The sequence below is a fragment of the Chrysochloris asiatica genome, unplaced genomic scaffold, assembly GCF_000296735.1.
Source record: "Chrysochloris asiatica unplaced genomic scaffold, ChrAsi1.0 scaffold00007, whole genome shotgun sequence".
In the NCBI taxonomy this organism is placed as follows: domain Eukaryota; kingdom Metazoa; phylum Chordata; class Mammalia; order Afrosoricida; family Chrysochloridae; genus Chrysochloris; species Chrysochloris asiatica.
In genome coordinates, this window is record NW_006408525.1 from 18863300 (window position 1) to 18890704 (window position 27405).

At 45.5% G+C, this 27405-nt stretch overlaps 1 protein-coding gene across 1 annotated transcript in view; it reads left to right on the forward strand.

Moving 5' to 3' along the window:
* The window catches only part of CA10 (carbonic anhydrase X), a 683978-nt gene that overhangs the window by 645158 nt on the left and 11415 nt on the right, over positions 1 to 27405 (forward strand). Inside the window, exons 6-7 of the mRNA XM_006832414.1 lie at positions 10549 to 10644; positions 15971 to 16043. Coding sequence (XP_006832477.1) covers positions 10549 to 10644; positions 15971 to 16043 — 169 coding nt within the window. The remainder of the gene's footprint in view (positions 1 to 10548; positions 10645 to 15970; positions 16044 to 27405) is intronic.

Here is a 27405-nt window from a genome sequence, read left to right on the forward strand (position 1 = left end):
CACCAGGCCTTTCTTCCTAGTCTGCCTTAATCTGGAAGCTCCACAAAAACGTGTTCAGCATCATAGCTGCACACACGCCTCCAGTGATAGCCACGTCTCCCAAATCACCCAACCACTAATGCCCTCACGTAGGTAGACAGACCAGAGCCCATAGAACTAGGAGGCATGGTTGTAGACCTCAGAGGTCACACAAGATGTGGGTCTTTGTCTTGAAGGCACTGGGAAGCTACTTGGGCATTTCAGCTGGTGTCAGTGGATAATGTTATTACCCTGAGTGTATGTGGGATCTCCCGGTGAAAGGTTGATCTTTCCCACATTCACAAAAGGGTTTCTGCTCACAGAGCTTTACACTGAGAAAGGCAGACTCAGATGTAGACATCGGGGTCTGAAAACACAGCTGCTCCGCCGTTCTCCTGAGGCATGAGCAGCCCATCTGAGACCTGTACAGCCTGACCCTCCGCAGGGATGCTGATGATCAGCATGACAGTGTGCTTGCAGTCCCATCTGCTCCTTTAGCAAAGGTGATGACTCTTCTGTTAGCCTGAAAGCTGAGGTCCTTCTCACCAAAGTCCAATGGTCTCCAGGCTCTTTACTGCCATTATGGGATGTAGGAGCAGCTCTGCCCTTGCTCCTAAGGGGCCAGGATTCTCCATCAACCTTAGAATAGAATCCTGCCTCACCCTCAAAACCTGTCAGGGTCTCCATGCTCCAGTCCTCCCCACCTGTCCAACTCCTCAGACCCCATGCCTCACTTAGTAGTTGCTTAATAAACATTTGTTGACTGCATCAGTGTATGCATAATCATATGATCTTGGGCATATCACAGCCCCTCTCTGATCCTCAGTTTGAAAAACAATGTGCTAGGCTTGTTTTTTTCCCCTGAGGTCCCTTTGAGAGCTAAGATTGTACAAAATGGCATGAGAAAAACAGAACTGTTTTTTCATCCATCAAACACTTGTTGGCATCTCTGAGCCCAGTTCCATGACTGGTGCTGAAGATATGATGACTATCCTGCCCTTGAGATGTGTTTCCAAAAAGAGAATCATGTCAAAATGGCATAGTGCAAGAGTGTGAATTCTATCATGGTGAGAACTGGACTCAACTCCAATCTACTCCTTTCTGGAACAAATTATGTCTCGGGGGCCTGGTGTCCCCATGACTCAGAGGGAGACAATGGCACTAACTCATGGAATTCTGTGACAACTAAATGAGATGATGTTACTACTGGTATTGTCTCTGGAAACAAGAGGTATCCAATTTGATGATGACGATTGACCGATATTGACAACCATACTCAGTTGACTATGGTTTATGTCTATTGTGGTCACCTAGTGCCCACACCACCCTGTTTATAAAATATCTTGAACATGTCCCCGAGTGAGGCACACACACAGAGCACCCTGGGAGCAGAGTGGGACTGCACTCAACCAGAGGTGTGCTGGAAAAGTTGGGGCCAGAGTTGAATTGTAAAGTAAAGAAGAGAGGGTTAAGATCCCCCTCTGTCTTCACACTGTCCTCCAAAAAGCACATCCATTAATTTATTTCTTAAAACCAGTAAGTTGTTGTTATTGTTGTTGTGTGCCATTGAGACAATTCCAATTCATATTGACTCCATATGGGGTTTCTGAGGGTAGCTGGTGAGTTTGAACTACTGACTTTGCAGTTACTGGTTCAGTGCTTATCCTATAGAACCATACCCGTAATTTCCTTCTTTTTCAAAGATTGTACTGTGCATTGAGTGATAGCTTACATGGGCGAATATCAATTTTGCACTCATCCTATCATATTTCGTAACCCTGCAATGATTACAATCCCCTCCATGTATCACCATTCAACAGTATTTGCTTCTATTCCCTCTGTTGGGTTTTGTTTTGTTTTGTTTTCAATGTACACAAAAACACTCAGGAATATATAAAATTATTTAAACAACCAAAGGGCACATTCTACGAACCTTCCTCCTGGCCTGGATCCAGCACCTAGTCTTTCTCTTTCCATGAGTCTAGAGTCCAGCTGCTCCCTCTCTCCTTGTCCTCATCTCTGCCTCTGTCTCTGGTGTCACTGATTTTCTGGAGAGGGTCTCACATTCCACTCATGCTCTTGTCCCTTGATGGTCCTAGAGGTCCTCTGTTCCTGGACTATAAGATTAATTACTCCCCCCTTTTTGTTATAAAACTTCTACCATTACAGTTGTGACAGTCACAATTAGTCACGATAACAATTACTCACTAATGAATCATAAGAATCTTATCCCCATTTCCTTTCACCAGACCCAGCTAGACAAGACGAAAACTATTCAGTGGGGATTCTTCCTTCCCCTACACACTCTGAAATTAAACTCCCTCTTGAAAACTTGTAAGCCAGCCACTTCATGCCTTTATAGCCTCCCATTTTAGGTAGCTACTGTCTAGGTTGCCCATCCCTATCAACTCTGTGTACAGAGGGAATATGTTTGATCCTTGATGTGAGGACTCCTTCCCTTTCAGTTAGTATTTTGAGTTACTGCACATGTAACTATAGGTTCAGCCATTTCTTTTTGTGTTTAAGTAAAATAAAAAATTCTCACTATGTTCTACAAAGCCCTGCATGGGCTAGCTGGTCCCACCTTGAACTATCTGCTCTCTGACCGCACCTCAACCATCTCTTCCTGTCCTAGGCTCTGGACGCTGGCTGTGCTCTCTACCAGCAACGGTCCTGCTCTTCTGCCTGGGTCCATGCCATGACCTAACTCAGCTCCCATGTTGCCTCTCCAGTGAGGCCTTCACCAACTACTCTACTTAATGTGCTTTCCACCCCTTTCCACTGCCATTCACTAAGACAAAATCATGCTTTATTTCCTATAAAGCACTTGCCAACTTCAAAAATGATCTCTAGGAAGGCAGGACTTTATCAGTGTTTTTCCTACTGGCACATACTGGGTCCTGAAAGATCTTGGTTGATGTGTGAATTCCATGTTTGTATAAAGGATTGAGGTGAGGCAGTGTGTTCAAGGAAGATGAAGCTGGAGCCACACAGGGACAAATCACAACTCATTCACGGAGGACTTGGATACAGAGAATGCACTAGGTCATGGCCCTGTATCTAAACACCTAGAGAAGACCACTATCTTATTTCTTTCTTAAGAGAGCCATTTCTCAGTCTTGCATTGCCAGAAACTTCTCTAGGAGGTGCCTGATTGAATTAGGAAAACATCAAGATTATAAAATAATTCCCAGTCATCCCGTTTTGGCTCTTTTACATGGTAATTCCAATTAGGCTAGTGGAGGCCTCCAGGGCATCTCTATATTGACTATTTAAGTGTGGTGTTTAATTAGTGTGTCATCATTATTGATTAAGTGCCATCAAGTCTTTCTGATCCATAAAGACCCTGTATAGGGTTTCCAAGGAGCAGCTGGTGAATTCGAACCACCGACCTTGTGTTTCAAACTGGCCTTTCAGTCCAGTGCATTAGGCTGCAATGCCACACCAGGACTCCATGTCATCAGTAGCCCTCAACTAATTTGCTTTTTTAAGGTGTTCCATTGTGGCCAGGGCCCCTGCAATCACAGTTGCTTCACACACGTGTTCAATAAACTGAGCGATTATTTATTGATCACTTATTTCATGTCAGACACTCTAATTATCCTGAGTCAGCCCCAGAGTTGGAGATCAGTTGAAGTGCATCTTAAAATTCTGACTTCCTGGAATCCACAGTTAAAGGTATTACCTATAAGTGGTAGAGTTCCAGGGTGTTGCAGATGGTCACTTGGTTGCTAACTGAAAGGTTAGTGGTTTGAGTCCACCCACAGACACCTAGGTAGAAACAGCAGCTGTTGACAGCTCTGTGGAGCACAGTTCTATGCTGGTTCTTCATAACTGGTTTTCTAAATGGCAAGACGTAATCTACAGACATCATTTTTAGAGTCCACCTACCAATCAGACATTCTCTCCCTGAATTGCATATTGCTGTTACTGAAGAGCAAGTGAATGGCAAGACAAACAGCTAATCACCATCCCAGGCCCTCCCACACCATACACACTGGGAGTGTATGTACACACTGGGCATTGGCCTGGTTGGGGATGAGCAGAGAGAACCTCTGCAGTAACTGCTACACACAATGTGGAAGGGAAGCAATGCTTTTGCATAGTGAAGCCCTGATGTTGGCCCATGAACTGGCTCATGTCCCTCTCTTTGATGTCCAAGTTATACTCTGATGGGTGGGAACAAGAAGTCTAGTTACAGCCAAGTTACCTCCTGTAGCTGCCTGTGGCCTGAGGGTCTCTTGGGGGCAGGCCCCCACCCCCTACTCAGACAGACATTCAAAGACGGCACAACCCTATGGGTCGTATCTGCCTTAATGCCTCCGCCCTCAGTGACACCCTCGACACTTCCAGTTCCTCGCTACTCCAGTCGCCTCTGATGACTTCATTCCTCTCCCTGGCTCACTACCTGATATGAGACCTCCTGTGATCTGGACTCAGTCTCTTCCCAACATACATGATGTATGTAACTACCCCTTTGCCCCTGTCAGACTCAACCCAGCAAGAGCTAACACCCAAACTGAATAACAAGGATCCTAGAGTCCTGGTATGGCACTGTGGGTTAATGCGCTGGACTGCAAAGTCGGTTTGAACTGCAAGGTCGACGGTTCAAGCTAACCAGCCACTCCTTGGAAACCCTATACAGGGTCGCTATGGGTCAGAACCAACTCAATGGCACTTAACAAGAAGCAAGGATCCCTGGTGACACAATGGTTAAGCATTTGACTACCAGCCCAAACGAACCAGCCACTCTTTGGGAAAAAAAGACCTAAAGATCTGTGGTTTCTCCCCTGTCCTGTCACGTCACTGTGAGTTCAGATCTGCTCCAAGGCATGCCATAGTAACAGCAGCAGAGAGGAGAAAGGCTACAGAGAAGCCAGCCAATAGCAGCTGCTAAAGCGGCACTTCTAGAGCAGCCGTGAACCAATCACTGGGAGTCCTGTCAAGATACAGATCTTAGTTCACAAGTTCTGAAGTGTGGAGTCCACAATTCTGCATTTCTAACAAGGTACTGCTGGTCCCTGGACCACACTGTCCTCTCACTGGTCATTGATTGGGAGAGGAGGGTCAGTGAGAATGCTGTGTTCCAAATAGCTTGAATTTAAGAATATGTCAAATTGTAGGAAATCAACATTTTTGAACTCGACAGATCAACCTCATATGGTACAACCTAATACAACTAACTCCTTACAAGAAAGCCAATATCACGATACCAGAATCCTGGCCAACTTTCCCCGGAACAATGAGTAGCCAAGACTTCAGATCACAATTCTAAATGTTTCTATTCCAGTTTCAAGCTGAGTACACCGCACCCCTATTCCTGCCATTTCCTCTCAGGGTCCAGCCCCATCCAGAATCCCACCCTATGAGACGGTGCCTCATTCTCCCTTTTTCTCACTTGCAAGTTGGAGAGTGGGATCATTCCACAGGATTGCCTCCGACTTCCTGTTCTCCAGACATTTCCTCAGAAGCTGCTGACATTCCCAGGCAGACCTTGATGCACTGGTACATCCCCGGGGCAGTTCTGTAGGTCACCTGGATCAGGTGAGAAGAACTTAGCAGATGGCAGGCGTGTATCTGATTTTCATTAAGAAGCTACCTCAGCATGAAAGGGAGGTATGGTGACCCCTCAGAGCTCCTGGCTACTCCACAAAGCCCTGGCTCTGTGATGGGGGTGTGCAGGGGGTGGGGGGAGAAGTGGTCAATGAGTGCAGGACTGACACACCTGCCTGACGTGAGTCCTACACAGGCAGCACACTGTCCCTAGTCCCTCTGTAGGTGTCCTTGTGATGTTAGAGTAGCTGCTGTATAGCTATCTGCCTCCATTGGCAAAACTCACAAGAAGTGAAAGAGCACTGAGCCAATAGGCTATGATCACAACAATAATGTGTGCTCCCTCCGGGGAAGCTTCGCTGACTCAGGATGCTTGGGATAGTCTCAGATTCAAGGGGCCATCCAGCTGACTGGGCACTGATGGCGAATTGATCTTCACGGTTCTCAACTCCAACCCCCCTCTAGCTGGAGAGATTGTAACAGACACCAGTGCCCAGTCCCCACCCCAAACCAATTAAATCAGAATTGGGGGCAGGCATATGTGTTTTGTGTTCAAAATTGCGGTGAAAATATATGCCACATACAATTTGCCTATTTAAACCATTTGTAAATGTACAACTGGCATAAATTCCATACACTATGAAGACATGGCCACTATTTCCAAAACTCACTGTCTCAAACAGAAATATTGTACCTGTTAAATAATAACTCCCCCATTTCCTGTACTCCCCAGTCCCTGTTAACTGCAAATCCACTCTCTGTTTCTCTATTCATTTGTCTAGTTTAAATATTTCATCTAAGCGGGATCATGCAATATCTGCCCTTTTTTGTGAGGTTCATTTTACTTACCATGTTTTCAAGGTTCATCCATCTGTGACATGTATTAGTACTTCATTTCTCTTTATGGCAGAGTAATATTCCATTGTATGAATATACCGCACTTTGTTATCCATTCATCTGTTAACGAACATGTGGGTTGTTGTTGTTAAGTGCCTTTGAGTCAGTTCCAACTCATAGGGACCCTGTATAGGGTTTCCAAGGAGCAGCTGGTGAGTTTGAACCATCTACCTTGAAGTCTAGTTAGCAATCCAGTGCTTATCCTACACCATCACACTTTCAGCTGATGTGACTGGAACTGCAATGAACATTGATGTACAGGTATCTGAGGCCCTACTTCCAAGTCTTTGGGGTTTCTACTCAGGGGTAGGGTTTTTGAGTCATATGTGCTGCTAACCTAAAGGTCAGTGACTCAAAACTACCAGCTGCTGCTTTGGGAGAAAGAGATGGTAGCATGCTTTTGTAAAGGCTGCAGTTGTTGTTTGGTGGTGTTGAGTTGGTTCTGAATCTTAGCAACCCTGTGTACAGCAGACGGAGACTGCCCTGTGCCTTCCTCACAATTAGTATTTTGAGCCCGTCAATGCTGCCCATTTTATTGGGGCTCTTCCTCTTTTTCACCGGTCCTCCACTTTACCAAGCAAGATGTCATTCTCCAAAGACTCCTGACAACATGTTCAAAGTTTGAGAGATGAAGTCTTGCCATTCTAGCTCCTCAGGGCCAGTGTGGCTGTACTGCTTCCTTAGAAACCGTCTGGGGGCAGTTCTCTTCAGTTCTGCAGGAACTCTACGATTCTGAATCGACTTAATGATAATGAATTGCTGTAGGTTTTTTTTAATAGTCATTCTATGTTTCACTTTGTGAGGAGCCACCAAACGGCTTTCTACAGAGACCACACCAATTTGCATTCTGGCCAGCAATCAATTTCGATCCTACACAACCTGGGTGTTTTACTGTCTTAGCTTTCTTTGTTTTCTACAATAGGCATCCTGTTGTTAAGTGTTATATGCCATCAAGTTGGTTCTGACTCACAGCAACCCTGTATAGGTTTCTGAGGAGTGGCTGGTGAGTTGGAACTGCTAACCTTGTGGTTAGCAATCCAGTGCTTATCCTACAGCACCACACCAGGACCCCCAAAGCCATCGTGTTGCTGCTGTTAAGTGTCTTCAAGTTAGTTCTGATTCATAGTGACCCTGTATAGGGTTTCCGAGGCTGAAATCTTTGCAGGAGCAGAAAGTCTCATCTGTCTCCCACATAGCAGCTGGTGGGCTCCAACTGCCAACCTTGTGGTTCACAATCTAGTGCTTATCCTAAGGAGCCACCAAGCTCCCCATAGCCAGCCTGTTGTTAAGTGCCCAGTGGGGCGGAAATGGCATCTCATTGTGGTTTTGCACAGGTGGGTTTCAAAGCACCCAGGACAGCTGGTACACAATGAGTGACAAACTACAGTGTTAGCCAGGCAAGGTGGCTTTTCAAAGACCAAGGAAAGGCATTCTTTTTAGCCAGTGACTTTCTCGACTCCTAAAATATTCTTTTCATCACCTCTTGTTCTGAATGCAATACAGGATGTTGGTGATAAATGAGTACTCTCTCATATTTCCAGGGTCACAAATCACTTTTATATTCATTACCTTATTAGATTCTCAACCTAATACCATCAGCCTGTGAAAAGTGCTAACGCCACTGCAGGATGATACATACTGATTTTGTTTATAAGAGAGAAAAAAAATGGAAACAAAATGTCAGCATGATGTTAGTTAGTATGTTGTGGGATACTGGTGAAATGGAGAACACGAGAGGTTATTGTTTTTGTTTTCATATGCTGTCAAGTTGGTTCCGACCCATAGCGATCCTGTATAGGGTTTCTGAGGAGCGAGTGATAAGCTTGAACCGCCGACTTTGAGGTTCAAACCAAGTTTAAAGTCCAGCACATTAACCCACAGCGCCACACCAGGACTCCATTAAGAAGATTTGGTGGTGGTGGTGGTGGTGGTGGTGCTATGGAGTAGGTTCCGACTCATAGTGACCCTGCATAGGGTTTCTGAAGCTGTAAATCTTTACAGAAGCAGAATGCCTCATCTTTCTTCTGCAGAACAGCTGGTAGTTTTCAAATGGCTATGCTATGCTACCAGAGTGCCTTTGTTGTTGTTGTTAAGTGCCTCCGAGTCGATTCTGACCCATAGAACCCCTGTATAGGGTTTCCAAGGAGCAGCTGGTAAGCTTGAACTGCCAACCTTGCAGTTCAAATGGATTTGCAGTCTGGCGCATTAACCCACAGTGCCACACCAGAGCTCCTTAGGAAGATCTATATACGTTGACTTAGAAAGATAGCCACAAATTATTTTTAAATTTAAAAAGTCAAGCTCCAGAACCATATTTATACATGATTCCATTTCCATTGTTTTTCAAGTCTTCTGTGTATGACGTAAAGCAAACACATACACAACGTCTGGAAGAACGTACACTAAGCTGCTTAAAATCGTTATCTCTTGAGCTGGAATTCTAAGTAGAGAAGGAACTAAGACTTATTTTTTTTACTTACTAATTCATAACAAACATTTTCCATTCTTTAAAAGGAAAAGTCCATTTTAAAAGCCAGAACTCTGAGTTGAATCCCAAGGAGAGATCATCATACATACCCACTTTTCAGAGGAAACAATTGAGGCTCAGTGAGATGGAGTTACTTGACCATATGGCTAAAAGTTAATGGAGACGTCATGTTTCACTTTAAAAAAAAAAAAAAAAAAAAAGGGTTTAAAAATGTGGTGGGGTCAGAGGGTAGACCAAGTTCTCTGGAGCCCTGATCCTGGACACCTTTGGCTACCCACATGGCCTGGGCAGATCGCTGATCCTCACTGAATGAGGAAGACATTGAGTCTTGCACAGCCCAGGGAAGCCTGACCCACAGGAGTGAGTCCACATCACAAGGCCGCTCGTCATCAGAAGACCACTTCTTTCAGACTGGCTGGTCTCCTGGTCAAGCCACTGAACAGACTCAGGACTTTTAACACTCCCTGCTGGTCCCGAGGCTTCCAGGAGGAGTTGGGGTGCAGGTGGCAGCTGTTGGTGCAGCCCAGACAGCATGTTTTTTCCTGAAGGACAGCTCCCTTTCCAATAAGGGAAGTGCATTTTACCTACACCTTAGGGGAAATATCCTGGGACATAGCCAGAGCCAGATGGACTCTGGAACATTGTGGTCTTTTTTCATACGTGTATGCATTTACATCTATACTATCATAAAAGTCTTGAAGTGGCACTGTAGGAGAAACTCTGGACTGCTATCCACAAGGTTGGCAGTTCAAATTTGCCAACCATTCAGTGAGAGGAAGAGGAGGCTTTCTGCTAACACAAAGATTTACAGCCTCAGAAACTCCACCCAGGTTTGCTGGGGGCCCAAATCGACTCAGTGGCACCTAATGGCAACATACTTACATATGGAAGCCCTGGTAGTATAGTGGGTTAAGCATTGGATTGCTAAACTCAAGGTCGGTGATTCAAAGCCACCAGCCGCAGCATGGGACAGAGATGAGGCTGGCAGCCTCGGAAACCCTAGGAGCAGTTCTATTGTGCTTTATAAGGTTGCTGAGTCGAAATCGACACCACAGCATTAAGGGGGTATGTACTTACATAGAGATATTTACATATAGACAGACGTATCAACATGGAGGCAGATGTGGATGTTGTTGTTAAGTGCCGTCGAGTCGATTCCGACCCATAGCGACCCTGTATAGGGTTTCCAAAGAGCGACTGTGAGCTTGAACCGCCGACCTTGCAGTTCAAACGGCTTTGCAGTCTGGCGCATTAACCCACAGCGCCATGCCAGGACTGTGTGGATAGATAGGACAGATGTGGATAGAGATATCTAAAATCACTTCAATGAAAAAAGATTTCCTTTCCATTTGTTGTTATTTTGTGCCATTGAGTGTGTTCTAGCTCATAGTGACCCTGCATAGGGTTTCCAAGGAGCGGCTGGTGGGTTTGAACACTGATCCTGTGGTTAGCAGTCCAGTGCTTCTTGTACAGTACCACACCAGGAGTCCTAGAACATACTTTACAGTTCACCTTGATGGAGAGCAGGTGCTGTACCTCACACCTTGTACTGTTGGATTATTGGTCTCATTACTGCTTTTCTTTCCTGCCAGGTGCAGCTCATCCACTATAACCACGAGCTATATACAAATGTCACAGAAGCTGCAAAGAGTCCAAATGGATTGGTGGTAGTTTCTATATTTATAAAAGTAAGTCTCTTGCATTCCTTCACTCTTTTCTTCTTGCCAGCCCCACTCCTATCAGAATATTGGTTTACAGTTTCTGTTGAGCCTTAGAAATAGGAAAAGGGTGACTCTACAGCTTTCCTTCCATGCCCTAGAAAAACTGTAGCGTGTGTGGTATCACAGAAATAGATGGGAAAATGAGCCCTCCTTCTATGAGATGCAAAAGCAGCAGGCTCCTTGTTAGATCGTCAGAGCCCAAGGATTCAGACAGCCTCTGCCCCAGAGACAAAAGGGTTCCAAACCAGGTCCACGTAACACAGAGTCGGAAGGATGCAATGAAAGGGTCATGGATAGCCCACAGGACTGATGGTCTCTCTGTCCATTGCCCCTTGACAAAATAAACTCAGAAAAGTGTAAGGTGCCCTTTCCCCCTCCAGGCACCGCACTAAGCAGCCCCTTCCAACTTCGTCACAATGACGCTGAATATCATCTTCCTTGCTCACCACCCTCCCTCCTCCCCACAAGCATCCCGGGAGCATCCCGGGGAAAAGAAAGCCACAGTCCAGAACACTGACTTCATGACAACTGAGGGAAGTAGCACATCTCCCTCACAGGCAAGAGCAACAAATAAAATCTCCAACCAGGCAAATCTTAATTTATTAAAATAATAATAATAATAATCACCTCTAACATTTAGGACAATGTAAACTGAAGTTAATAAGCAAAAATTTAAAAAGAGAACATTGTCTTTCCAATTGAAATAAATAAAAAATATAAAGCGATATATAGTGGCTCCAATAGTTGCCTATCATGCCCCAGCCCCTTGGAAGTTTCGGCCGGACCATCGGAAGAAAGGCCCCCATCAATACTTATAATCTGCTGAAATGATCAGGGGGACCCAGCACTGTCCCCAACCAATTTTTTAGAGCTTCCATGATAGCATCATCATCAACCCTAGGGCATTCTGCCCTCTCTGACCCCCTAAATCATTCTCCTTTGCAGTAGACACTTCACCCTGCCTGGCCAGCGCTCTCCAGACCCCACACCTCTTACTAACTTCCTCTTCCTCACCTGGGCAGGACTTCCTGTGTCCTGGAAGAGCTGTGTGGTTGGTGAGGGAATCTGTGGCATGTTGCTGTTCCTGGCCACCACCAGTCACAAATCCTTGGTGTGTCCTTAGCAAAGAGAGAAAGAGGCATTCGGCCAGGGAATTGTTAGGCTGTTAAATTGTCTTAATCTTGGTGTGGCCTCCCCAAGGACACTGGAGCTAGGACAGATCCTGCCCTGTACCTGCTGTGGATGGATCTCCAGACACTGCTACAAACCCTGTAGGATCCGCTCCATCCTGAATGCTAGGCACTGCAGTGTGTACTTGACATTTATTTTATTATTTGATCCTCATAAGACACCTTGTTGTTAAGTGTCGTCAAGTCAGTTCTGACTCACAGCGACCCAGTATAGGGTTTCCAAGGAGCGGTTGGGTGGGTTTTAACCACAGAACTTTATGGTTCAAAGTTCAGTGCTGATCCTACAGCGCCACACCAGCAGTCCCATAAGAAACCTAGGTGGGGTGGACATTAGTGTCCCTGTCTTAATAGATGAGGAGAATGGTTTAGGGAAATCTCATAGCTCATAATATTCCAGCTGACAAATCCACTGTCACCTGACTTGAAGAGTCATGGCCTTGCTCTCACCGTATTGCATTGTTATTTGGTACTGCTAAGCTGCTTCCGAAATCACAGTGACCTCACGGCAGAGCAGAACTGCCAATGTCCAGGTGAAACAATGTCCAGGTCTGCCTCTTTTGGTGCCAACCTTTTGGTTACTCACCAAGTGCTGAACTGGTGCACCACCAGAGCCCTTTATTCACATTGTACTTAGCCACTACTGAGGAGTTGATTCTGATTCAGCTCAGAAAGGTTCAGTCCCAGCGTAGCCTTGCCTGGCCTCACCTGCTACAAGACCACTGATTAAGGGAACGGGCAGAGCCATAGGGTCGCTGAGGCTGTAAATCTTTACCTGAATAGACAGTCTCATCTTTCTGCCACTGACCCACTGGTGGATTTGAACTGCTGTCCTTTCAATTAACCCAACGCTTACCGCACTATTTCACCAGAGCTCCTTCACATTGTACTGTACCTCCCCAAAAGAAGTAAGAGGAAGCAATTGAGGGGGAAAAGAGAGAAACCCACATTTTAAAGTCCAACCTCCCTCATGCTCTCTACAGCATGAGCCGTCCATCTCCAATGAAGACATTGATAACCAACTGGCAAGTTCGGTCTCAGCCATATGCACTGTTGTGAAACCTGCAGACACACTGCAGAATTCCATCACGTGTGCTCAGGAGCTCCCCTTTTTCCTGGCTTGCTCTCCACCAGAATTTGGCGGGCCTAGAGAAAAACTCCAGCCCTTCCAGGAGTGACTACCACAGGCCAACATGGCCTCCCCAACATTCGGTTCTGTAGAAGGTGTCTCCGTCTCAATCTCTGACTTTGTTTCACTTTGCTCAAAGCTCCTGAGTCAGTGAATGTCATCCTGGAATTGCAGGCACATTACCACAGACAGGGTGATTGATAAACCCGGAGACCAGCCTCCTCAACAGCCAGGCTACTGGTTCCTTTCATGCATTTCAGGCGCTTGTGCAGAAACGCTAGCTCCACGGAGAACTCTGGCTGCAGGCCCTAGCTCCCTGCTGCTTCCCTGAGGGTTGAGAGGACTCTGAGGTCAGTGACAGAGGGGAGCCTCACTCCTGCATTGTCACAGGCCAGATTGGCTGCTAGGGATGCTCCCAGTCTTTCCCTGAGCAAACCTGAAGGTTTCTGGCTCCATCTCAAAATAAACCACAGCATTTCTATCTTTGTCCAATGCAATGAACTCCCAGCTGTTTGTTCCTCAGCGAGTTAGCCAAGCTGGGACTCATCATTCACTCCTCCCAATGCACCGACTGAATGGGGGAAGGAGTCAAGCCTCTGCTAGGCACGGGGCCCCAGAACTGACTTGAACGAAGTGGTCTCTCAGGGTGACCAGCTCATCAGTGTCCTCCCTCCTTGGACCACCCTCTTCCACTCCCTGCCAGCAGGTAGGACTGGGAGATGACAGGCCCATACCTAGATTAACAGTCTAGAGACGTGACCTTCATCAGAAACCAAGCCGTCCAAGGGTTGGGAGTAGTTGAGCAAAATGAGAGATTTGTTGATCTCTGGGTTTTATTTGTCTCTTGGCCCTACTAATCCCCCACCCTTTTCCTGGCCACAGGGAGCTGAGATTTGGCTGTAATTGCAGCTCCATCACACACCATTAACCTCCCACTTAAGCTCACTTATACCAAGTACATATTTTATCCTCTCACCCACGCAGCCAGCACACTGAAGCCCACAAATCATCTGTGTGCACTTTGGAAAAATTTCCATGTTTTGTTCATCAGCTCAGAAGGGCCTAGTCCCAGCATGAGCTCTGCCCAGACTCACCAGGTACCAAGGCACCTGATTAAGGGATATGGCAGATTCCATCCCCATTCACAACATTGTTGTGGCTCTTCTTTCATGAAGTTCACCAGCACCAACAGGAGGCTTTAAGCTCCTTTTTAAATGGCAGAAGAGATGTCCAAGTAGAAGTTGAGCTTGGCACAAAGCTCCCAGAAGCAGCAGTGTTGGATCTGGGCTTTTCCTCACTGGGTGGACTTTTACCTCCTCTAAGGATCATCAGTCACCAGGTTCTGCTTGGTGTGTATCTCACCAAAACCCACCCAGGAAACTGTGTACGAGAAAGAGAGACAGATGGAGGGAAAATAAACAGTCTGTGCTTTCTCCAAACTTAAAATTACCTGTTGCTTATCTAATAATAATAATCATCTGCTGCAATTTCCCCAAACCTCAGAATAAATCAGATTTAAAATGTTGATGTGTCACAACATCCGTTTAGCAGCTGAGGTGTAAATTACAGAGCAGAGCTGAGCAAGGTAGGCGAGAAATGTCTGGGATGAACAATGGAACCTTGGGAACGGCTGCGTTCAAAGGGAGTTGTTAAGAAAGCAATGTACATGGTTGTGTTGGGGTTGGGGGGATGTCACACTCCCCAGATGAGGGGGTCCTTGGTTTAATCCTCTGAAAGCTCGTCTTGTTCTCCCAAAGAGATCATGGGCATAGAAAGGAAACTGATCTCTTAGCATCTGGTACAATGTTTGGCCCCTAATAAGTGCTCAGTAGATACTGGATGGATGCATGCATGAATGGATGGAAGAGTGGTTGTCTGAATGTGATGTGGTTTGTAATATACCAATGCATGTAATAATGAGTAGTTCTAGATATCACATCTCAGAGAGTTTTCATCTGCTGACATCTCTTTTGCGGGTGCTTTTTGTTACGCTATCTACTTAGGTAAATATCACTTTCCTAACATGCCAGTCCCTACTCCCTATTTAGGAGTCCTGTTGTGGTGCTGTAGGATAAGCACTGGACTTCCAATCACAAAGTCAGCAGTTCAAGCCCACCAGCCATTCCTTGGAAACCCTAGATGGGGTTGCCATGAACCAACTCAATGGCACTTAACAATCACCACTACCCTCTGTAACCTTTTAATGGTTCTCCATGACTACAAAATAAAGTTAGAATATCTTAACATTCAAAGCCTGACCTGAGCTAGCCCCTGCCTACCTCTGTAACCTCATCTTTCATCCTTCCTTCATACCTTCAGCTCCAACTGCACGAAAATGTTACAGAGCTTGGAGCATGTCTAGGTTTGACTTCTCCATGCCCATGGGTGTGTAGATCCTGGGTCTGAAACATGTTTCCTTCTCCTTCCCACTTCCTACTCTTCTGCCAAACCCCACTACCCTACAATACTCAGCTCAGCCCTTAGCTCCTAAGTTCCCTGGGTGGGTGGTACCTCCTCCAATATCTTCATTCTCTCTCATAACACTAAGGAACCCTAGTAATGTAATAGTTACGTTTTCAGCTTCTAACCAAAAGTTTGGTGAGTCAAACCCACCCAACAACTTCACAGGAGCGAGATCTGGCCATCTGTAAAGATGATGGTCAGAATCCCCATAGGTTAGTACTGCTTTGTCACATGGGGTTGTTATGAATCAGAATCAACTTGATGGTACCCAACACCAGTCATAAGACTCTTAAAACTACTGTGTAACCATCTGTTTCCTTGTCTGTCTTTCTTCTCTAGATCAGGGTGTCCTTGTAACTAGGGTCTGTGCCTTTCATCATTCAATTACCAGCCAATTAAGTGTTTGGCATGTGGAAGGCCCTCAACAAATATGAATGAGTGGATGAATGCACAGAGGTGATGTTCATTCTTGGATTGTACTGTACAGACATTAATAGTTTCTTTTTTCTCCTAGGTTTCTGATTCTTCAAACCCATTTCTTAACCGAATGCTCAACAGAGATACTATCACAAGAATAACATATAAAAGTAAGTTGGGTTCAATTTCCTATATAGCACTATTCTATAAACGTTCGTCCTGTCTAAAGGCAGCAAGCCAGAACTGATGATCTCTGAGGGCACCTTTCAGCTTCATGATCTTTGAATCCTGGAGACTCAGGGTTGGCTAAAAAGCAGCTCATTTCAAATGGAAGTCCCTGGGGTTCCTTAGTCATGCACGCCTGTCCAAGGCGATGATGATGATGATGATGGTGGTGGTGGTGGTAGTCATTGCTATCCCAGAGATTGGTAATGAGATGGGGGACTCACCTAGCCCATGTCAGCAGGCCCACATTTGGGACTTTGCCAGTTATGTGATTGTAAAAGCTTCCACCAAATACTTTGGGTTCAACCTCAAACACTGCTGAGCCCCTCAGCTGGACCAGGTCACCCTTTCTGTGTCTCAGACTCCCTTCCAGGGTCAGACAGGATGGTATCTTTCTTCATTCTCATGTGTGATCCAGCAATCCAGGGACTCTGTCCAGTTTCCTAGGGTTCCCAGTCTCCTGAAGAAAAGAGAGAAGAGTGCAAAGTTAAAGAAAGAATAAAAATGCTGCTGTCAACACTCTTAACAATACCAAAAGCTGTAGGGGTTGGAAAGTTATGGGAAACAGCACAGACCAAGACATGAAAGAAGCCAGTACAGGGGGAAAGATATCTTTATAAGAGCGAGCAGGAGAATTCGAGTCCTGACTTGGTTCTTAAGGAAGACACTTTTCTACTTTAAGCCTCTGTTTTCCTCGTCTGAAAAGTGAAGAAGTTAGGCTTCAAGGATTCTAAGATCACTCTATGTCTATGAGTCTGAATCAAATAAGAAGTGAAAATAAGGACTTTAGCAAACATCAAAACCAACATGCAGACATTCTCATGGCCCCGTCCCCCTTGGCATGTCCTTCACTATGTGAGGGGCCTAAGCTGTGGCCACTGCTTCTGCCTCTCGTGGTGCTGTGCCAAAGACAAAGTGAGCATTGGCAGGTCTCCCCACAGACTGCAGGAGGGAGATTATGGAGGACTTTCATCGATTCCTTCATCCAACCAACAATCCTGACCACCTGCCCCACAACAGGCACCGTGCACGGATCCAAAAATGCAAAGAGGGACAAGACACCAGGTCCTCAAGGCCAAGTCCCTCCCATTGTGGAGAGATGAAGAGGTGGTAATGACTGAACCCAGAGTCACACTGCACCAAGACAGACATCACCTTGAAGAATGAATTCAGTTGTCTCCCAAACCATTCTACCCTCTGTCATCAGTATTCCAATGGAGTTCTTTCTAAGCACACACTTAGATTGCTCAGCTAAGGGAGATATTTCTGTCTCTTGTGTAAATAGCACATTTTATAACTATCCATAAAAGATTATTATTCTTTTAACTTTTTGATTAAAAAAGCATGAAAATTAAATAAAATGTTTTCAAATCATCTTGAATTTGCGGTTTAGAGACCGTGAAAAGCCGTGAAATCTCACATTAAGCCCCAACATGCAATCTAACAGATTACCAATTGGAGCGTCTAATTAGTGGCACCTTTTCCTCCTCCCTACCCCAATATTGGTAGCATAGTGGTTACGAGTCGGGCTGCCAACCTTAAGGTCAGCAGTTCAAAACTACCAGCATTTCCACGCGAGAAAGACGAGGCATTCTGCTCCTGTAAAGATTTCCAGCCTCAGAATCCCTGTACAGGGTCGCTGTGAGTCGGAACCGACTCCATGGTACTTAACAACAACAACCCCAATACTGGCCCAATTAACACCAAGGGGCTTCAAAAAGTACGTGGCAATATGGAATTAAAAGATGATGGAATATCTCCATGGCTGTTCTGAAGCTCCCTCATATTAGGTGATGTGGCTACTGCCAAAGATGAGAGCCTCCACCAGGGCCTATACTGTGGGAAGGTAGCCTTCCTGGAGACCAGGAATCAATTCAAGTGCAGCAGGGGCTGGAAGTCAGGCTGACAGTTCTTGTTGGGACCAATGATGGATGATGGCAGTTTTGTGACTAAGGAAGATTTCTATCTCATCCACCTCAAATGAGGGATTCCTGTTGGCTACAACCCCATCTGGTCCATGAGAACTCAGAAGAACAGTTGAGCCATACCTTTAAGGAGCAGCGTTAGTAAAGCACAAGACTTCCATCCATTCATTCATTCACTGCACTGAGAGCCAGGAAGTAGAGGGATCGCTAGAATATATCTCTTGTCCATGAGAGTCTCACCTTCTAGTCAGGGACACAGATGTAGCACAGTACATCATATGGAATTGGGAGTCACTTCCAACTCACAGCAATCCAATATGGGGTTTCTAAGGAGCACCTGGTGAGTTTGAACCACTGACCTTGTCATTCAAACGGTCCCTGCAGTCCGGTGCTTTATCCCAAAGCGCCACACCAGGGCGCCATGTAACAAGGAAAAAATGGCAACTATGAGTTGAGCACTTTTGGGACAACAGAATAAAGAGTGGGCAAGGAGTCAACTCATTCATTTCCTCAAAGAAAGACTGAGTAAATGAACAACTATTTGCTATGGAAACAAAAAGGAACTCTGATAGCATAGTGGTTACAAATCAGGCTGTGGACCTTAAAGTCAGCAGTTCAAAACTACCAGCTGTTCCACGAGACAAAGATGAGGCTTTCTGCTCCCGCAAAGATTTACAGCCTCGGAAACCCTGTATAGGGTCGCTATGAGTCGGAACCAATTCCACAGCACATAACAACAACATGGAAAGAAGACAGGAGGGAGGGAGGCAAGAAGCAAGGGGAGTGAGAAGGAACTCCAGAAACCCAGAAAGGCCACCCCCAGAGCAAAGCATGAGTGGACAGCACCGAAAGGACTGTGAAGAACTCAAAGGCAGGAATTAATTGGCTCTGGACCAGCTCTTCATCTCCATGCCTAACAGGAAACCCAGTCAACAGGTAGGAGTGAATGCCTCCCTGGCGTAAAAGTGACAGGGTCCAAGGGATTGTGGCAGGAAAGCTGTTTGGGAGCCAGGTCTCAAAAGGTCCTGATACCAGGGCTCAGTAGTGTCAGTGGTAGACCAGCAGGGACCTTAAAAGATACATTCCTGAAAATGCAAACATGGAAGGCACAGGAACGTCCCTCCTTCTCTGTGCCTGGCAGGATCAGGGAGAACTAAAGCAAGGTAAAGAGGTCCTGGTCTGCATGTGGAACAGCTAACTGCCTTTGGCCCCTAATAACAGGTATTTTGTGCTGTTACACTCCAGCCTCGAAGCTTGGAGTCACAATCGTTATCACATAGCAGACAGGAGTGACACCGCAGGGAAAATGATGACCCGATCCGTGGGAATGGCCTAGACACATGCTATGCCCAAGAGACTGGCACAAAGGGACTGATTTGCTTTGCAGGAAACCCACAGCACTGATCCCTTCAGCTAAACTTTCCAAGGCAGCCCCTGTGCATGGAAGATTGGCTAGTGGTAAGCAGGGGCGTCATTCCGGAGGATCCAGCCATGGGGTGGGAACCATGAAGCTGAAAGTCTCACCAGAGCTCTAGAGGAGGCAGCAGGATATATTGGCGTCAGATCACAAATTCAGGTTGAGCTGACAACAATGCCAACTGCTCCGGGGTACCTCTCAGGACAACCTGCTTCCATTCTTCTAAGAAAGATTGAAAGAAGACACTCTCCTCCCACCAGTCCACCTGAGACCACCCCACCTCACCCTGACAGCTAGCCCCTTGGATTGCTGCTATCAGCATTACACCACAACGTAGCTTTATGGGCCTTGCTCACATCTCACGTAGATGCATAACAACATGCTTTAGGACCGTGAGAGACACTAACTGGACACCACCCACCCCTGGGCTCTGTGCTATGTGATTTACATGCAGAACCTTTTCTAGTGCTCACCAAGTTGATCCGTTGTCATCCCTGGGTCACAGATGAAAAAGCAAGGCTCCAGGAAGTGAAGTCGTTCGACCAAGGACATGCATCCAGTAGGTGACTGTATACGTCATTGATTTCTGCATAAGAAGCAAGCATTCAACAGTGAACACTAGTATCTCACTGCTACATCTGTGAGTTGGCTGGGGAGGCGCCGAACTACAGGTTAACTGGGGCAGCTCGGCTCCACACGACTCATTTTTCTGGGATCAGGAGTAGGTCAGAATCCTTTGAGGTCATTTATGGAATCATTCGAGGCTCGAAAGACACACCTCCCTCCACTTTCCACTGGCCAAAGTGAATCCTGTACCAAACATCAAAATCCTCCCATGATGGGGGGAAGGAGCAAACATTTTCTGAACAATAATTACTGTCCCATAGTGGAGAGCAAGAACTTCAACACAGGTCCCCCCTTGCCCTTCCTCTGCCCTTTTCTCCCCATCACGTGTCCTCCCTAAGGAGCAGGGGAAGCTAAGCTCTGGGCTCTTCAGATTGTCATGCTGCTGCTTTCACAGATGTCTGCATCATTTCCCCAGGATTCCAACTTCAGTTCAGTGGGAAATGCCATGGAACTTGTGGGCATTGTGACAGTTCAGGTTCATCCCAGCCTACTGCAACTCCTGTCTGTCCCTTGGCATGGGACCTCTAGTAGAAATCAGCGTCATTCAGAGGGACCCCGAGGCACTGCTGTTAGGCACACATAATAACAAGAGAAGGTGCAGACATTGAGTCTAGATGGGTTCGGTCTTCCCCATCAGTCTTCCCCTGGTAGGCCACTGTCATGAGAAGCCCGTGTAAGACTTGGAACAGAGAATCCTCTCCTAACAAAAGACTTCCTCGGATTTCTAGGTGGAGACTAGGTTGTAGAGAGCAGGGTGGAAGTTGGGAGATGACTCTGTGATGCCACTGACCATGACTGGGCTGGGTTCATGGACCTCATAGTGAATTTCCTTCCACACTTCCATAAATACCCTCTCCCCACCCCACTCCCTCACTTCCACGTGGGCTCTGCAGCACCTCAGTGGCCCAACATAGGAAGGATTATTCTCCTCTGCCTGGTCTCAGGTCTACACTAGCCTCTTTATTTCATTCATTCAGCATCTCCAACAGCTGTTTCTCAAGCAGCTAACTAGTGCTAGTTAGTATTCTACATGTTTGGGACATATCAATGAAAATGTCTGTCTTGGGGACCTTGTATTCTAATATGGAGCAATACAATAGTCAATAAACATAATAAATAGTAAAATATATTATGTTTAAGGAGCTCTGGTAGCATAGTGGTTACAAATAGGGCTGAGAACTGCAAAGTCAGTAGTTCGAAAGGAGAAAGATGTGGTTTTCTGCTCCAGTAAAAATTTACAGCCTCGGAAACCCTGTACAGGGTCGCTAAGAGTCGGAACCTTCTCCACGGCGCATAACAACAACAACAATATTATGTTTAAAGGTAGTAAGTGCTACAGGGGGAAGAAGGTGGGGAAGAGCTACAGGAATCAAGGATAGAAATCAAGGGAGAAAGTTTACATTTTTTTGTAGTGTGATCAAGGATAACCATCATTGTTATTATTGTTGTTAATTGCCGTGGAGTCGGTTCCGACCCATAGCGACCCTGCACAGGGTTTCCAAGGCTGCAAATCTTTACAGGAGCACAAAAGCCTCATCTTTCTCCTGCCGAACCACTGGTAGTTTCAAACTGCTGACCATGAGATTAGCAGCTCAACTCATAACCACTATGCTACCAGAGCTCCTTAGGTGTTGAGGAGGCAGTTGGATATGAGTGGATTTCAGTAGGGAAGTCTAAAGATAGACATGTGGAAATTGTCAGCATGCAGATGGTATTTAAACCGGGGGGAATCATGGGAGTGACAATAAATAGAGAAGAGAAGCAGAGTATTTCCTCCCTGTTGAATGAGCTGCTCAGATCCCCATGACGTAGGACAGCAAATCACTTGTAAAGAGACTGAAGCATCGCACACTGGAAGGGGCTCCTGGGTGCTTGTCTCATCTGTAAGCTTCATACAGGGCAGGGCAAGCATGAAGGCAGAAGTGAGATCACCAGAAAAGGGCAGCTAGTAGGGACACAGTCCATTTCGTTGGTTTGTAGGATGGGGTGACCAGGAAAAAAAAGGAGATGTGCAGAATCATTCTTTTGAGAGAATTCAGGAAAACAATGCCAAGAAACACCTCACCCAAATACCCCCCAAAAAAAGGAAGAAAGGAGAATCTCATCAAGAGGGTTTTGGAGCCCAGACACCAAGCTTGTGAAGACCATCATACTCCTGGGAGGCACAGTGCTTTAGTCAAGAGACTTGGAACTAAGCAGGCTTACCCGGGTCTCTACCACTTCCTTTGCTGTGTGACTTCATGCAAGTTTCTTACCATCTCTGAGATATAATAGCCTCGTCTATAAAAAGGATATTGAGAGGGCTGGAGTGAGGATTCTATAAAGTAATGAGCCAAGTGCCCGGACAAGGACTAGTTTAAACTAGGTGTGCCTTCTCTGCATCCTAATTAAACATAAATATGGGTGGTACACTTGGTTAATGTGTTTGCCTGCTAACCATAAAGCTGGCTGTTCAGCTACCCAGGGGTGCTTCAGAAGAAAGGACCTGGCAATCAACTTCTGAAAAATCAGCCACTGAAAACCCTGTGGAGCCTAGTTCTAACTCTGCCACACATGAGGTCATTATAAGCCAGAGTCAACTGCACAATAACTGTGCTAGTCTTTGGTTAATGTGTGGAGAGGAGGTCAGTAATCATCTTCAGGTACAAGGTGGTGAGATTGGAAGGCAGGTCACTGTGGTACCAATAAAAATTCTGATGGCAGTGAATGCAATGCAGGGCACAGGCAACAGAGTTCTCCTGTTTCCAGTGAAACACTTCTGTGTGTGCATCATGCACAAAAGGAAAGGGCCTCAGTCTGCTCCTTCCTATGGAATCATGGGTTTCCTCCATCTAAGAGTAAAGCTGAGAAAACACTCTCAGTAACTGGGACGCGTCACTTCAGGCTGAATTTTCAAAGTCTTCCAAAGAAAATCCATTTTATTAAAATTATATTTCCCTGCAACCGATTGAGACTCCAGACTGAAATCCTGACATTAAAAAAAGGATTTTATGAATGGATTTTCTGGAGGAGATATTGGTAATTTACAGGCCCCTCAAAAAAAAATTCTTTTTAACATATTGTATTGGAATAGTGCCAGTAGTCCTCCGAATTTCTTGTGTTAATTAATTCACAGATAGAGGAGCCTAATTTATAAAAGGTAACATTCTTCTCTTTTGAGTACCCACCTGATTTCATTAAGTTCATATTTCTCTCCAAAGGACATTCTTTTTTTTAACAGAGATTTTATGGTATTTTCAAATGGTGGAATTAGTGACTAGTCGGGTGCAAAGAGCCTTCTTAAATGGCTAAGAGGGAGCAGGAGTTGCATATAAATGAACACTCCCTGCCATTGCCCTAGGACAGATATCATTTAGGTAACCTCATTGTCCTGCTATTTCATGTGCCCTGGTGTGGCACTGTAGGATAAGCACTCCACTGCAAGGTTGGTTTGAACCGCAAGGTTGCAGGTTCAAATTCACCAGCCACTGCTCGGAAACCCCGTACCTTCCTACGAGTCAGAAGCGACTCAGTGAGCCAAGTGCTCATTGCAACTGGAAGGTCAGTGGTCTAAATTCGCCCAGTGGCTCCTCGGGAGAAAAGACCTAATAATCTGCTCCAGTAAAGAGTTTAAGAAGCCGTGTGTGGCAGTTCTACTCTGTCCTATGGGGTAGAATCAACTTTCTAGCACACAAAACCACATTCACTTCATGGAATGGCCTTTGGTGGCACTTGCTATTTGCTTCTAACCTAAAGGTTAGTGGTTCTAACTCACCCACCCAGCAGTGCTACAGAAGAAAGATCTACTAATCTGCTTCTATCAATGAAAACAATACAGAGCAATTCTATTCTGTCATACACGGGGTTGTTGTGAGTCAGAATTGACTTGACAGCAACACTTTTTGGGTTTTTTAAAATTATTATTCATTTCATAGAGTCCCTGGGTGATACAAATGGTTAATGTGCCTAGCTGCTAACCAAAAGGCTAGAGGTTCAAGACCACTCAGAGGCATCTCAGACAAAATCTGGCAATTTATTCCAAAAACAGCACTCATTAAAACACTATGGCTCACAGTTCTAGCTTGACACACAGGGGCCTGCCATGAGTTGAAATCGACTTCATGCAAACTGCTCGTAAGTTCTGGGAACATAGTGGGTTATGAGTTGGGCTGCTAGCCATGAGGTCAGCAGTTTGAATCTACCAGCTGCTCCATGGGAGAAAGATGAGGCTTTCTGCTCCCGTAAAGATTAACAGCCTCGGAAACCCTGTACAGGGTCGCTATGAGTCAGAACCAACTCCACAGCACATAACCACCACCACCCAAACACAATGGCAGACTTCAGTCCAATAACTATGCAAACGATCACAGATTCCACAGTTTTAAAGGTCCTGATGTGACACTGTAGGATCAGCACTGGACTGCAAGCCACAAGGCCAGCAGTTCAACCCACCAGTTACTCCTCGGTAACCCTATACAGGACCGCTATGAATCAGAACCAACTCAGCAGCACGTAACAATAACAATTGTCTTAATATGTACTTCCTCCAAGGAAACAAAGGCATACAGCTGAAGGCCCTTGGTGGAGGGCTTTTGACATGGTGTTTCAACACACAAGAGCCCCGTAAAACATCTTCTTTTGCCTTGCCTGTTTATAACTTTGCTTTAGATGCCTGGCTGAAAGACAAATGCATAGGCAAACAAGACCAACTTGTAACTGCCTTACCCTGCTCAGTTCCTTGGGAATTGTTCTGTGTGCTGGTTCCTCGGAGGGACACAGTGTTAAATGTGATGAAATAGCACCAGGAGTTTAAGCATATTGCTCCCAGTGCCTTTTTCTATGCTTAATTGAACTTGTACTTTCATTTCAAAGGAATGGCTTTGGAAATGTTTTCACAGAATGCAAAATGCAGCACACCACTTCCCCTGTTACAATCTAAGTAGTAACTCAAGTCGGCGAGAAAAGGAGCAGCCTAGCTCCACAAATCCAATTCTCTGAGTCACTTCATTTATCATTTGTGTAGAACAAAAAATCATGTTACTTTATTCTTTCATAATTGCTTTTCCCCCCTATTTCTGTTGAATTTACCTTGGATTACAAGAGGAAATGTCATTCCATATAAGAACATTGCCAAATGGCGCCATATTGATCAGAAGCAAGTCCAATATTGATCTCTGGACCCACATACCTGTTTTCTCTCTCTTGGAATGGGAACTTCATGAGCAGGATGTGAAATCTCATCAGCGATCCACATAAGCAAGCATAATGCATTTCATAGAAACTGTCATTACAGTGTAGGCTAAGGGAAGGATCCCCCACAATGCTGTTCTAGGCATTTCATTAGACTGTGCTTCTCTCTAAGAGACAGAGTGGGGGAAACAAAGATCAATTTGAGGGTTGTATTCATGACTAAAAACTCAGCTTAAGATGAATCACAGATTTACCGAAAATATTTCATAAAATTAAAGTTACAGCTGTCAACATCTATCATCATTTGAAACAATGAAATCATGCTATAAATGAGGCATATATATTCTGCATGTTTTGGCTATCCAAGGGATCTTCCTGTACTATAAAGATATAGTCAACACTTAAAAAATTACAACAGCATCATACCAAAAATTAGATTTATCTATGATCAATGTGGTTATGCAGGCTTGTTTAGGTCCCTGGTTGGTAGGGATTGTTCACACTTGACTGTTAACTGAAAGGTTGATGTTTCGAACCCACCCAGCCTAGTGAAGTATTTTCATAAAGATTATAACCAAGACAGCCCTATTTTTAAAAATATATAAGCTCACTGCCAGCAAGTCAATTCCAACTCACAGCAGGCTGTTCCATGGGAGAAAGATGAGGCTTTCTGGTCCCATAAAGAACCAACTCCACGGCACATCACCACCTCTGTCTCTGAGTCCATTCCAACTCACAGTAAGCCCGATAGGACAGAGGAGAACTGCCCCTTCGTGTTTGTGAGACCGTAAGTCTTTACAGAAGCAGACAGCCTTGTCTTTCTCCCTCAGAGCAGCTGGTGGGTTTGAACTTAGACCAACACTTAATCCAAAGCACCACTAGGTAACAGTTCTGTTCTCTAACACATAGGGTTCACCATGAGCTGCTGACATCCCAATTGGATGGCAATAAGTTAGACGTGTTTATGTCAAAAGAGATTTGGGATCCATGGAATTGTTTACCTGACGGGGATTTAACAGTTATCTAGAACAGTCCAGTGCTCCCCAAGTGAGGGGTTAGGCAGCTTACTCAGAAAGGGACAAGGGACAAGTGATAACTTCCAGCAAAGCCAAAATTAAGACTCTGACTTAAAGTCCAAGGCTTAGTCTTAAGTAAGCTATGTCTTCATAAGATAAGTGTATGGGTGGGTGTGTGGGTAGATGAGTAGGTGGGTAGGTGGGTGAGCAGATGGATGGATGGGCAGATTGATATAGATAGGTAGATGGATAGACAGATGGGCGGCAGACAGATAGACAGATGGACTGATAAATGGATAGACAGGCAGACAGACAGATAAATAGACATACATAGGTAGGCAGGAAGGCAGGCAGACAGACAGATTGATAGACAGACTGATAGACTGATATATTGATAGAACCTCTATATAAATAATGTTTATGAAAACTTATTCAAACCTCTGCCATCACTTTCCTCTCGGTAAATATCCTTGAAGCAGGCAGAGGTATACATATCACCCCACTGTCCTCTGAGTGCCACCCCAAATTTGTTTCTCTGTGTTTACAAATAACTCTGACCTCCTATAGATATCTGCTGTCCTCACGAAGGGCATGGAGGTGAGTGTTTTAAGATCGGGACCGCTTCCAGTGTGTGAGTCCCCAGGCTTCTTCTCTCGACAACTCCCAGATGATGGCGTCCCCTCACACAAAGCCATTGTTTCCTGGTTGCCTTGAGACTGGGGCTGAACGCTACTTCTTTGACCCATGTTCTTTTCTTTGGTCCCACGGTCTTCATCCTACTAAATACACCATCAAACCTCCGTAGGGAGAAAAGATGTGAAAAGGTAGCCTGTTCTCAAAGAGAAAAGACAGAACAGGGATTTAACGGTGGCTTTTGAGATGACGGTGACTCACGAGCTTAAACCTTCGCGTTACCCGTACACCAGTTTCTACAGTGTCAACATGGGGTGCAGGCATGTTGGGGGTGGAAACATGGTAATGCCATCTAGAGAAGAATTCAGGGGTCCAAAGTTTCACCCCAGTATCTTGGTTGTGTTCCATATTGGTGGGAGGTGAAAGGGTGGCAGACAGCATACGTACTGAAGTTAGTTGCATGGACCGGAGCCTCAAAGATTTGGTTTCATATTATCTGACAGCAGATGTTTCCCCTCCA